Source organism: Phalangium opilio, unplaced genomic scaffold, assembly GCF_054372755.1.
Source record: "Phalangium opilio isolate 3A_F unplaced genomic scaffold, DU_Popi_V2 ptg000200l_1, whole genome shotgun sequence".
Lineage (NCBI taxonomy): Eukaryota > Metazoa > Arthropoda > Arachnida > Opiliones > Phalangiidae > Phalangium > Phalangium opilio.
In genome coordinates this window covers 734,744-748,426 of record NW_028324213.1, presented here as the reverse complement: position 1 = coordinate 748,426, position 13,683 = coordinate 734,744, and the positions used below count along the sequence as shown (strand labels likewise).

At 39.4% G+C, this 13,683-nt stretch overlaps 1 protein-coding gene and 3 non-coding genes across 4 annotated transcripts; all 4 read right to left on the bottom strand.

The window, feature by feature from the left end:
- Positions 1-3,595: 3,595 nt before the first annotated feature.
- Positions 3,596-4,679, bottom strand: LOC149621767 (uncharacterized). Its single transcript, XM_089853652.1, has 2 exons — positions 4,631-4,679; positions 3,596-4,551 (listed from the first exon to the last, which is right to left on the bottom strand). Exon 2 carries the CDS (start codon positions 4,548-4,550, stop codon positions 3,873-3,875), a length of 678 nt encoding a protein of 225 aa, XP_089709778.1. The 5' UTR covers position 4,551; positions 4,631-4,679; the 3' UTR covers positions 3,596-3,872.
- Positions 4,680-8,771: 4,092 nt separating this feature from the next.
- On the bottom strand, positions 8,772-8,893 carry TRNAF-AAA (transfer RNA phenylalanine (anticodon AAA)). The gene is made up of 2 exons: positions 8,856-8,893; positions 8,772-8,817 (listed from the first exon to the last, which is right to left on the bottom strand). It is a non-coding gene; the product is annotated as a tRNA-Phe (tRNA).
- Positions 8,894-10,109: 1,216 nt separating this feature from the next.
- On the bottom strand, positions 10,110-10,231 carry TRNAF-AAA (transfer RNA phenylalanine (anticodon AAA)). The gene is made up of 2 exons: positions 10,194-10,231; positions 10,110-10,155 (listed from the first exon to the last, which is right to left on the bottom strand). It is a non-coding gene; the product is annotated as a tRNA-Phe (tRNA).
- A 1,195-nt stretch (positions 10,232-11,426) lies between these two features.
- On the bottom strand, positions 11,427-11,548 carry TRNAF-AAA (transfer RNA phenylalanine (anticodon AAA)). Its single transcript has 2 exons — positions 11,511-11,548; positions 11,427-11,472 (listed from the first exon to the last, which is right to left on the bottom strand). It is a non-coding gene; the product is annotated as a tRNA-Phe (tRNA).
- Between the last annotated feature and the right edge of the window lie 2,135 nt (positions 11,549-13,683).

The window sequence follows — 13,683 nt, the reverse complement described above, 5'->3', positions numbered from 1 at the left end:
ATGGAGACATCCTTACACTTTGACAATCACGTCATAAATGGGGCGGAGATTGAATTCAACGTAGTTCTTATAACAAGTGCCAAGTTCTTCTGGGCCTGAAATGTAGAGTGACGTGAACTTTCCCACGTTCGAACTTAACCGGTTTACCCATTTCACTCATAATGTTTATTTCAATTGTTTGGAAGTTGTTTTTCGCTATGGGCATGTAATGGGGTTTAGCAAACTCTTTTTCCACCGTGTCACCATCTTTCCCGTTGATACTTATAATTCTTAAGAGAGGGACGTCAGAGTCTCCTACCGATCGAGACTGAATTATATCAGAGTATACGAATAAGGAGTGCATTCCAGCATCCATATCACAACTGAATGGGGCCGTCATAGAGGCGACCACAGTGAAGTCTTTTTTGGAATTCCTCGTGAACCCTAATATAATGGCAATTTCGCTTGGGATATAAAGTTGGTTCGTCCCTTTTAACTCAACCATCACCCGTCGATTTGGTTTGTTGTATGAAAACTCAACCCTAGATTTTATTTTTTCAGTAGCACCAGCATCGTCGTCGGCTGACAATATTTCGAGTAATTCCTCTACAGAACCGTAATATCCGGGAGGTATAATTATTGATATACCCCTGTTTTCATTCACTCCGTTAATTGTCTGTCCACTTTCACCAAAACCAGACCCCTCTTCTGGGAATTCATCCATTGCATCCGAAGCAACACTTACGAACGAATTATCCCAAATGCGAACTGCGCATTCCCTTTTTACATTATTCCAAGTTCTAGGATAGCTTATTTCAGCCAGATCAACCTCGTGAGATCCCTCTAGAATTATAGGTTCTGGTAGATACGTTCTGAACTTGCTTATAGTATTTCCTTTGAAATATTGCGTTGACGAGTCAGAGGGTAGTGTGATGTAGAAACTCATTTTACGTCGATTTCTTGCACCCAGGAATCAAATTCGGAACTATACCCTCTCCACCGTACGAGGAGTTCTTTAGTACCGTCAGGTTTTTTACGTTTTCGTAATACTTTTTCAATTTTAAATTTACAGTTTTCTAGGTCCTTGCCAACTCTCTGTATTTCCTCTTTGTAGAACACACCGGAAATGAGCTCGGAGTTCAAATCCTTCAGTTTATATACCGGTGGATCTCTCGGGATTCGTTCTGTTACTTTGAATAGTTCTTCGGTATAATTGGCCAAATACCCTTTTTCAAACGTTCTTTAATTTTTGCTAATTCTAACTAAATCATCAATTTCAAAGGGGTATGAAACTGGCGGCGAAAAGTTTACTTTTCCGTACAAATTTAACCAGATTTCTTTCGAATTTTCCTCTGTCACTTCAGTGGGTTTGCATTTAATTGATTTGTGGTAGTTGTTATTATACGATTCCAATAAGTCGGGTAATACGTCAATGTATTTGTAGGTGTCGTTTTGCGTAAAATATCGGTACATTCGCTCCTTCAAGGTTCGATTAAATCGTTCAACTATACTGCATTTCACTTCCGAGTGTGTGGCGAAAAACTTGATATCCAAACGTTTCAATTCACTTTGCAGTTCTTTATTTAGAAATTCATTCCCATGATCCGACTGAACAATCTTGGGTTTTCTACCAGACTCTAAAACGGATCTAAACGCCGCAACCATCTTAGGTCCTTTCTTGTCTTTAATAGCGACGGCGAAAGCAAATTTACTGAATACGTCAATACAGCACAGTAGAAATCTATATCCGTCATTATGACGCTTAATGTTTTGCATGTCTGCCAGATCAAGTTGCCATTGTTCATCTATACCGTACACAATAGTCTTGTTCCTTCTGAAGTTGTGCCTCGCGGGTTTGTGTAGCGTGTACGTATCTTGACGTTGTAGGAACTCAATAACATCATTTAAGGAAACGTTAATCCCCTTTTCCCTCGCAGCCCTATATAGTCCTTGAACACCTCCGAAGCTCCCCGGATCTTTTTCATTGAAGTATATTTCTTCTAGTTTATCCATTAGTCGTGCAGTTTAAGGTTTTTTGAGTATACCAATAAGCGAAATCAGATAACTCGATAATTATAATAAGAAATAATATCAAAAACGCCGTAATAACTTTGGGATTATTTAAAAATGAAACGGACAGGGAGGCTAGAAGCCCTGTGGGAGAAGGGTCGTTACATCCTTCCATGATAACGTGTAAGTAATTTGTGAAAGAAATGAAACGTGATATTGATATATATTCTTTTTATTTCAAGTTTATCCAGGTGCGGAGACCATTACCGTAGTGTGAATCCGGGGTTGGGGGATAATAATCAATTTTCGGTAATTCGCTTTTAGATACATCGAGATAGGTATTTGGTACAACACTCGTAGAGTCTCCAAATGGGAATTTGTTTCTCACGATAGTTTTTGGTACATTTTCTTTTATTAACATTTCGTAAAACTGATTTATTCCAACGACAGTGTGTTTCGGTTTACTTTTATAACCTTTAACGGATTCGTGTAAAATATCCATAATATTCGACCCGACGATTGGTTGCCCCCTGTATATGAGTTCCCCGTTGGGAGACCAGTTAATCTTGGAGTTGATATCAATCCACTTGTATAAGGCAATGGGTGGTTTGAGGTGTGAATCTGGTATTGTCATGGCTATTTCAGAATACCAATCTTTCTTTTTCTGTTGTTTAACAGGTTTCTTCTTTTTTCTTTTGTTAATAGCACTCGTTAGTAAATGATTGTACATGTTAACCTTTTGCGTCTGGTTCAATTTGTTGTCTACCAAAACAGTCTTCGTATCCAAATTTTCACTATGTTCAACTTTTGGTTGCGAGTTTAATCGGCGGTAAACCTCTTCAGGTACCAATATCATCTTTCTAGCCATTTTTAATTGCTCTGCTTATAGCTGCACCAGCAGCAGTGCTAACAAGTGATAAGAGGGGTGCTAACAAAAGAGGTAAAAAACCACCTTTTTGAATAAGGATCTTTTTTCGTTTTGCTACAGTGCTTTGTTTAGATAACTTCCGTAACATTAGACAGTGCTTCTTCAATCGCTTCTTCTGGTCATCTGATAACTTCACGTTACCGCGTAGGACATTTATCCAACATTCAACTATGGCCTTGATAGAGTCATTACTAGCGTGTTTGATAGCGTATTTTCTCTGACACGCATTACAAGTAGTCAGATACTTTAAGAAATGTTGATGCGTATGCACTCTTTTCATTTTGGAATATAGACTGCGGCTTCTTCGCCCGGTATGAGTCCCGTCCGTAGTCTATGATCATCTGACGTCGTTGGCTTTAAATCAACCCATAAATACCCAAAATCTCTAGCGATTGCCTGATGGAACGCGTCGATAACGTATTTACTATTAGTGGGACAAATCTGTTTGGCTAAATGAAATATAGCCGATTTATCTCGAGGAGATTTGAATATTATCAAGTAGTGGGCGTTTAAATTTAATGTTCTAATTTCCTTCCCGGGGTAATATAAATTTTGCATCAAAATAAAAACAGAGGTGTTTTTATGGTGCGAACCCCGTATGAATAAATTAGTTACATCCTTGTTATTAGATATTTCACAAAGTAAATCATCAAGTATAACAAAATTCTTGATATTGGGGTCTAATATATTCACATTTAATATACCTTCGTGAAATTCTACAGAAGGTGTGTGATCTAATACCGAATTAAATAATTTCGGTTGATATTCAGTGTAACACCATATTATCCTATCTGGAGGGGGTGATATACATATATCTTTATACTTTATAAGGTTAGCTACAAAGTATGATTTTCCCGATTGTGTCGCCCCGGCTATGAGACCATTAAATGGGTGTTGTAAGCTGAAGTCCATTTTAAGGAATGAATCACTTTTTCAGAATCAAGTTGTTTTTTATTCACAAATATTCTTTGGCATTACATACGATTTGACCAATCATAGACTTACAAAATTCGTCACTTAAAAAAGTGCTTAGGGTAAATATCTTATAAATTTCAACATAATCAAAATTACTTATCGCGGTGTCAAAGTTCATTGAAACACGCATTTCCCACCCATTCAAACAATCGTGTTGAGTTTGAGAGGGGTGATCAATACTACATCCGTAACAACATTTACGGATGTTTGATTTCAATTGTTCTACAATACAATTTTTTAATAACACACGTACTCGACTCGCCTCGTTAAGAAAAGTGACTACGTCTTTATACGTATCCATTAACGTCTTGGCAAGGTAGTGTCCAACGGCGAATCCCTTCTTTGTTGGGAAGAACATGCCGTACATAGCACCTGTTCCAGGGTATAGTTCCCTGATGTCTATAATCTTACGGTCTCGATATGTTCGCAACTCCACACGCTTCGTTTCAGAACCGGTAAAGAACCATGATGTCTCCGGAGCGTCGTCGGTTTCGAAGAACTTGAATATTTCATCCTTCCTAGCGTATAGCTCGTGGAAATCGGACTGGTGAAGTATGAGTCCCGTAGAACTGTCTTTGAACCCTAGTCGTACGTCTAACTTCGGGGTAACCTCAATTACTTTCTCATCTGATAGGGGAAATAGCACTACGGCAGACATTCTGTCAAGTAGAAAAAACTAAGTTTTACATCCAAACTTTAACTTTAAAAAACACCAAGTCCACAAAAATTTATACTTACATTGTACTTGGTGGCTTTTCCTTCCTTCCTCGTCGGACTTTAGAGAGATTGTGATGGTGGTTTAACTCAGGGTCCTGGCTATTTATACTATTAATAAAATCATCATCCTAGCTTTGACTGTACATTAATGGTGGGCTTTTTCGGGAAGATTATTCTCGAACAATCTACAACTTTGACTGTACATTTTACGTCATGGCCTTAAACAACGTTAACTTGGGTTTTACGGGGAATTTTAATTTTTCTAGAATGATCTAGAATAATCGGTAGAGCTGGGTTTTTACGGGGATTCTTTATGTTCCCCCAACGTCATCTGGAGTTTCATACCCCCTTAACCATTTGATTAATACGGGCGAAATTAATGGTTCAAATTTTAATCTAATTAACATATTAAAATACAGTTTATTTCTTAAATCGTAATTCACCCTATCTTCATACTCCAATGTATGTACTTCTACATCCGAGAATCGAACACGCTTCATTGACCTGTCAATCAAAAACACCCCTTGCAGATGCGATAGAGGGGTGAGCAGGGTTGGCAAGTTTTAAACAACTTGTTTTAAACTTTGGTTTAAAACTTGTTTTAAACAGCCATGAAAAAAAAACTTTAATTTGTTTAAAACGTTTTAAACAAAAAGTTTAAAACATGTTTTTTTTATGGAGAAAAATTTAGAATATTTTTAACTCTTTTTTTATTTGAAAATGAGCGAAAAGATTAAATAATAGAAATAATAAGCTCCAGTCAAAACCTTCCAATTATTCGACTGTTTCAAATGTGTGTTTAATTGTTTGGAGACCCTACCAGTTGTTTTATCCATTTCCAATCTGTATTGAAGACTGATATTCAAAAATATGATTAAGGATAACTTATTTTGTCATCTACTTAAAGCAAAGCAATAACATTTTTCCCATGTGGTTTCTCTACACTGTTGGTACATTTTACTGTTCTAAAAAGATTACGCGTAATCTATAAAGCCAGGCCTTTGACAGTGCTAAAATTAATACGCCTAATCCGATAACGGAAAACATGAGCTCCTACAAATAAGTAAGGGGTGGTGAAGTTTCAAATGTATAATGAGTTCTGACCAAGAAACTCGGAAGTACGGAAGCGGAAATGACTGAATAGTGGCCACAAAAGAAATAAGGCATTTAGACATTAGGGGTTAAATGTACAAATTTACGCATCACACTCATTTTGTATCCGCTATTAAAAAAATTATATTTTCCTTTTGAAAAGATCGTTTGCTCTTTTTTTAACAGTCAGTAGAATTTTTCAAATATTAAATATTGTATCCTCAACACGTACTCCCTTTTAAATAATTAATTTCATGATAAAATGTTTTCCGAAAATCTAACTTTAAATCGTGTTATAAACAATAAAAACACAAACTTTTTTAACTAAGTTTTTGCCAACCCTGACAAGGACCCTTTCTTACACCTTCAAATTCTAAATTTTAGGAGCTCTTGATTTTCCTGTTTGACTTTGCAGTACATGTTCGTTGTACGTTGGTCTAGGGGTATGATACTCGCGCTGGTTGCGAGTGGTACCAGGTTAAATCCCGGAAGGTCGCGTCTTAGAGCTTCATATTATAAATTTAGGAGTATTTTTATTTTCGTGTTTTACTTCTCTATACGTTTCGTGGTTCGTTGGTCTAGGTGTATAATACTTGCTTTGGGTTCAAGTGGTCCCTGGTTCTAATTCCACACGGACAATTTCTTACACCTTGAAATTCTAAATTTATTCAATATTGAACGCTCAAAATAACTAATATCATAAAATAATTTCGGAAAATCTAATTTGTTCTTGAAAATGCGTAAATTTGTAGTTTTTTCAATCAATTTGGAGGATATAAATCGACTAACTGTTAAATCACTTGATTGAATTCAATATTGATTAAGGATTAAATTAATATAAATAAAGAAAAATTGCAATATCGGGACTTCAGTCAATTGATAAACGTCACTCTTATCGTTTGTTTTTTCTGTCTTGGTCCAAAGCAAGACCTTTTTTTAAACAAGTAGGTTGTGAAAATAAGCGCCTTGCGCTAGCGGGAGTAGTGGCTTAAATGGAGACCGGCGATATAGACAATTAGATCTGGAAGAGTGATTTAAACATGTTTAAAACTAGTTTTTTTTGTGTTTTTTTACTGTTTTTTTCTACTTGTTTAAAAAACAGTTTAAAACAAAAAATCGTGTTTTAAACAATAAAAAACACAACTTTTGTTTTTTTTAAAAAAACATAATTTTTGCCAACCCTGGGGGTGAGTCAATCAAAAAGACTTAACCGCCCACTTTAAAGTTTCTTATACGATTCTCTCCATCTTAACCATTTTCTCATCCACCATCTTGTTTCTCACTCCTCCACCTCAGCGCCTCCTCCTCCTCAACGCCTCCTCCTCCCCTGCCTTCCACTGTACCTGTGCCAGTATCGGCACGAAGACCCTAGTTCCACGCCCTCATACAAGGACCAGAAAACACAGATTCACATCGTGAAAGAAGGAAACTAAGTCCCTTTAGTCTGGGGCCTTAGACCGCTCGGCCATCCTGACGTGGTGTTATGCAATTTGGACGTTTTATAAATTACATCTCTTTCAGTTAATTTCATAAAATATATCGTGTCAGAAGAGGGATTCGAATCCACGCCCTCATACGAAGACCAGAGTAAAGATTTACATCGTGAACGAAGGAAAACTAAGACCCTTGAGTTCTGCGCCTTAGACCGCCCGGCCATCCTGACGTGGTTTTATGTAATTTGGACGTTTTATAAATTACATCTCTCCCAGTTAATTTCATAAAACATATCATGTCAGAAGTGGGATTCGAACCCACGCCCTCATACGAGGACCAGAATACACAGATTCACAACGTGAACGAAGGAAAACTAAGACCCTTGAGTTCTGCGCCTTAGACCGCCCGGCCATCCTGACGTAGTTTTATGTAATTTGGACGTTTTATAAATTACATCTCTCCCAGTTAATTTCATAAAACATATCATGTCAGAAGTGGGATTCGAACCCACGCCCTCATACGAGGACCAGAATACACAGATTCACATCGTGAAAGAAGGAAACTATGTCCCTTGAGTCTTGCGCCTTAGACCGCTCGGCCATCCTGACGTGGTTTTACGTAATTTGGACGTTTTATAAATTACATCTCTCCCAGTTAATTTCATAAAACATATCATGTCAGAAGTGGGATTTGAACCCACGCCCTCATACGAGGACCAGAATACACAGATTCACATCGTGAAAGAAGGAAACTAAGTCCCTTGAGTCTTGCGCCTTAGACCGCTCGGCCATCCTGACGTGGTTTTATGTAATTTGGACGTTTTATAAATTACATCTCTCCCAGTTAATTTCATAAAACATATCATGTCAGAAGAGGGATTCGAACCCACGTCCTCATACGAGGACCAGAATAAAGATTCACATCGTTAACGAAGGAAAATTAGGTCCCTTGAGTTATGCGCCTTAGACCGCTCGGCCATCCTGACGTGGTTTTATGTAATTTGGACGTTTTATAAATTACATCTCTCCCAGTTAATTTCATAAAACATATCATGTCAGAAGTGGGATTCGAACCCACGCCCTCATACAAGGACCAGAAAACACAGATTCACATCGTGAAAGAAGGAAACTAAAGGCTCTTTCAGACGATCCAACTTTTTGACTCAGCTCGATGGGTCAAAAAGTTGTATCAACTTGCCCAACTTTTGAAGGGAAAAGTGAAATAAATCCTTCCTATTCACACGACTAAACTTTTACCGCCAAATGGAACTTTTTAAGCGCCACCTACCTTGCCACTTACGAAATAAGCCGCGAAAAAGGCTTTTTTTGTAATTCATTTTGATTGGCTGGAGAATGCAATTAAAAAGTTGAGTCAGCAAAATTTGGATCACTGATCCAATTTTTCCTAACCAACCTTTCTGGTGGCTCAACTCATCCAGCGTCTATTCACACCATCCAACTACTTGATTCAACTCGAGTTGACCCATCAAGCTGAGTCAAAAAGTTGGATCGTCTGAAAGAACCTTAAGTCCCTTTAGTCTGGGGCCTTAGACCGCCCGGCCATCCTGACGTGGTTTTATGTAATTTGGACGTTTTATAAATTACATCTCTCCTAGTTAATTTCATAAAACATATCATGTCAGAAGTGGGATTCGAACCCACGCCCTCATACAAGGACCAGAAAACACAGATTCACATCGTGAAAGAAGGAAACTAAGTCCCTTTAGTCTGGGGCCTTAGACCGCTCGGCCATCCTGACGTGGTGTTATGCAATTTGGACGTTTTATAAATTACATCTCTTTCAGTTAATTTCATAAAATATATCGTGTCAGAAGAGGGATTCGAATCCACGCCCTCATACGAAGACCAGAGTAAAGATTTACATCGTGAACGAAGGAAAACTAAGACCCTTGAGTTCTGCGCCTTAGACCGCCCGGCCATCCTGACGTGGTTTTATGTAATTTGGACGTTTTATAAATTACATCTCTCCCAGTTAATTTCATAAAACATATCATGTCAGAAGTGGGATTCGAACCCACGCCCTCATACGAGGACCAGAATACACAGATTCACATCGTGAAAGAAGGAAACTAAGTCCCTTGAGTCTTGCGCCTTAGACCGCTCGGCCATCCTGAAGTGATGTTATGCAATTTGGACGTTTTATAAATTACATCTCTTCCAGTTAATTTCATAAAATACATCGTGTCAGAAGAGGGATTCGAACCCACGTCCTCATACGAGGACCAGAATAAAGATTCACATCGTTAACGAAGGAAAATTAGGTCCCTTGAGTTATGCGCCTTAGACCGCTCGGCCATCCTGACGTGGTTTTATGTAATTTGGACGTTTTATAAATTACATCTCTCCCAGTTAATTTCATAAAACATATCATGTCAGAAGTGGGATTCGAACCCACGCCCTCATACAAGGACCAGAAAACACAGATTCACATCGTGAAAGAAGGAAACTAAAGGCTCTTTCAGACGATCCAACTTTTTGACTCAGCTCGATGGGTCAAAAAGTTGTATCAACTTGCCCAACTTTTGAAGGGAAAAGTGAAATAAATCCTTCCTATTCACACGACTAAACTTTTACCGCCAAATGGAACTTTTTACGCGCCACCTACCTTGCCACTTACGAAATAAGCCGCGAAAAAGGCTTTTTTTGTAATTCATTTTGATTGGCTGGAGAATGCAATTAAAAAGTTGAGTCAGCAAAATTTGGATCACTGATCCAATTTTTCCTAGCCAACCTTTCTGGTGGCTCAACTCATCCAGCGTCTATTCACACCATCCAACTACTTGATTCAACTCGAGTTGACCCATCAAGCTGAGTCAAAAAGTTGGATCGTCTGAAAGAACCTTAAGTCCCTTTAGTCTGGGGCCTTAGACCGCCCGGCCATCCTGACGTGGTTTTATGTAATTTGGACGTTTTATAAATTACATCTCTCCCAGTTAATTTCATAAAACATATCATGTCAGAAGTGGGATTCGAACCCACGCCCTCATACAAGGACCAGAAAGCACAGATTCACATCGTGAAAGAAGGAAACTAAGTCCCTTTAGTCTGGGGCCTTAGACCGCTCGGCCATCCTGACGTGGTGTTATGCAATTTGGACGTTTTATAAATTACATCTCTTTCAGTTAATTTCATAAAATATATCGTGTCAGAAGAGAGATTCGAATCCACGCCCTCATACGAAGACCAGAGTAAAGATTTACATCGTGAACGAAGGAAAACTAAGACCCTTGAGTTCTGCGCCTTAGGCCGCCCGGCCATCCTGACGTGGTTTTATGTAATTTGGACGTTTTATAAATTACATCTCTCCCAGTTAATTTCATAAAACATATCATGTCAGAAGTGGGATTCGAACCCACGCCCTCATACGAGGACCAGAATACACAGATTCACAACGTGAACGAAGGAAAACTAAGACCCTTGAGTTCTGCGCCTTAGACCGCCCGGCCATCCTGACGTAATTTTATGTAATTTGGACGTTTTATAAATTACATCTCATCCAGTTATTTTCATAAAACATATCGTGTCAGAAGTGGGATTAAACACACGCTCTCAAACGAGGACAAGAATACACAGACTCACATCGTGAACGAAGGAAGCTAAGCCCTTTGAGTCTGGAGCCTTAGACCGCTCGGACATACCGACGTGCTTTTGTGTAATTTGGACGTTTTAAAATTACATCTCATCCAGTTATTTTCATAAAACATATCGTGTCAGAAGTGGGATTCTAACCCACGCCCTCATACGATTACCAGATAACACAGTTTCACATCATGAACGAAGGAAGCTAAGCCCCTTGAGTCTGCGCCTTAGACCACTCGGCCATCCTGACGTGGTTTTGAATAATTTGGACGTTTTAAAATTACATCTCATCCAGTTATTTTCATAAAACTTATCGTGTCAGAAGTGGGATTCGAACACACGCTCTCAAACGAGGACAAGAATACACAGACTCACATCGTGAACGAAGGAAGCTAAGCCCTTTGAGTCTGGAGCCTTAGACCGCTCGGCCATCCCGACGTGGTTTTGTGTAATTTGGACGTTTTAAAATTACATCTCATCCAGTTATTTTCATAAAACATATCATGTCAGAAGTGGGATTAGAACCCACGCCCTCATACGAGGACCAGAATAAAGATTCACATCGTGAACGATGGAAAACTAAGACCGTTGAGTTCTGCGCCTTAGACCGCTCGGCCATCCTGACATGGTTTTATGTATTTTGGACGTTTTATAAATTACATCTCTCCCAATTAATTTCATAAAACATATCATGTCAGAAGTGGGATTCGAACCCACGCCCTCATACAAGGGCCAGAAAACACAGATTCACATCGTGAAAGAAGGAAACTAAGTCCCTTTAGTCTGGGGCCTTAGACCGCTCGGCCATCCTGACGTGGTGTTATGCAATTTGGACGTTTTATAAATTACATCTCTTCCAGTTAATTTCATAAAACATATCATGTCAGAAGTGGGATTCGAACCCACGCCCTCATCCGAGGACCAGAATAAAGATTCACATCGTGAACGAAGGAAAATTAGGTCCCTTGAGTCTAGCGTCTTAGACCGCTCGGCCATCCTGACGTGGTGTTATGCAATTTGGACGTTTTATAAATTACATCTCTCCCAGTTAATTTCATAAAACATATCCTGTCAGAAGTGGGATTCGAACCCACGCCCTCAAACGAGGAGAAGAATACACAGACTCACATCGTGAACGAAGGAAGCTAAGCCCTTTGAGTCTGGAGCCTTAGACCGCTCGGCCATCCCGACGTGGTTTTGTGTAATTTGGACGTTTTAAAATTACATCTCATCCAGTTATTTTCATAAAACATATCGTTTCAGAAGTGGGATTCGAACACACGCCCTCAAACGAGGAGAAGAATACACAGACTCACATCGTGAACGAAGGAAGTTAAGCCCTTTGAGTCTGTCGCCTTAGACCGCTCGGCCATCCCGACGTGGTTTTGTGTAATTTGGACGTTTTAAAATTACATCTCATCCAGTTATTTTCATAAAACATATCGTTTCAGAAGTGGGATTCTAACCCACGCCCTCACACGAGGACCAGATAACACAGTTTCACATCATGAACGAAGGAAGCTAAGCCCCTTGAGTCTGCGCCTTAGACCACTCGGCCATCCTGACGTGGTTTTGAATAATTTGGACGTTTTAAAATTACATCTCATCCAGTTATTTTCATAAAACATATCGTGTCAGAAGTGGGATTAAACACACGCTCTCAAACGAGGACAAGAATACACAGACTCACATCGTGAACGAAGGAAGCTAAGCCCTTTGAGTCTGGAGCCTTAGACCGCTCGGACATACCGACGTGCTTTTGTGTAATTTGGACGTTTTAAAATTACATCTCATCCAGTTATTTTCATAAAACATATCGTGTCAGAAGTGGGATTCTAACCCACGCCCTCATACGATTACCAGATAACACAGTTTCACATCATGAACGAAGGAAGCTAAGCCCCTTGAGTCTGCGCCTTAGACCACTCGGCCATCCTGACGTGGTTTTGAATAATTTGGACGTTTTAAAATTACATCTCATCCAGTTATTTTCATAAAACTTATCGTGTCAGAAGTGGGATTCGAACACACGCTCTCAAACGAGGACAAGAATACACAGACTCACATCGTGAACGAAGGAAGCTAAGCCCTTTGAGTCTGGAGCCTTAGACCGCTCGGCCATCCCGACGTGGTTTTGTGTAATTTGGACGTTTTAAAATTACATCTCATCCAGTTATTTTCATCAAAATTATCGTGTCAGAAGTGGGATTCGAACACACGCCCTCAAACGAGGAGAAGAATACACAGACTCACATCGTGAACGAAGGAAGCTAAGCCCTTTGAGTCTGGAGCCTTAGACCGCTCGGCCATCCCGACGTGGTTTTGTGTAATTTGGACGTTTTAAAATTACATCTCATCCAGTTATTTTCATAAAACATATCGTTTCAGAAGTGGGATTCGAACACACGCCCTCAAACGAGGAGAAGAATACACAGACTCACATCGTGAACGAAGGAAGTTAAGCCCTTTGAGTCTGTCGCCTTAGACCGCTCGGCCATCCCGACGTGGTTTTGTGTAATTTGGACGTTTTAAAATTACATCTCATCCAGTTATTTTCATAAAACATATCGTTTCAGAAGTGGGATTCTAACCCACGCCCTCACACGAGGACCAGATAACACAGTTTCACATCATGAACGAAGGAAGCTAAGCCCCTTGAGTCTGCGCCTTAGACCACTCGGCCATCCTGACGTGGTTTTGAATAATTTGGACGTTTTAAAATTACATCTCATCCAGTTATTTTCATAAAACATATCGTGTCAGAAGTGGGATTAAACACACGCTCTCAAACGAGGACAAGAATACACAGACTCACATCGTGAACGAAGGAAGCTAAGCCCTTTGAGTCTGGAGCCTTAGACCGCTCGGACATACCGACGTGCTTTTGTGTAATTTGGACGTTTTAAAATTACATCTCATCCAGTTATTTTCATAAAACATATCGTGTCA

Bases quoted from the DNA above. Each gene is read 5' to 3' on its own strand.
- LOC149621767 (XM_089853652.1), bottom strand. From the start codon at position 4,550: ATGTCTGCCGTAGTGCTATTTCCCCTATCAGATGAGAAAGTAATTGAG.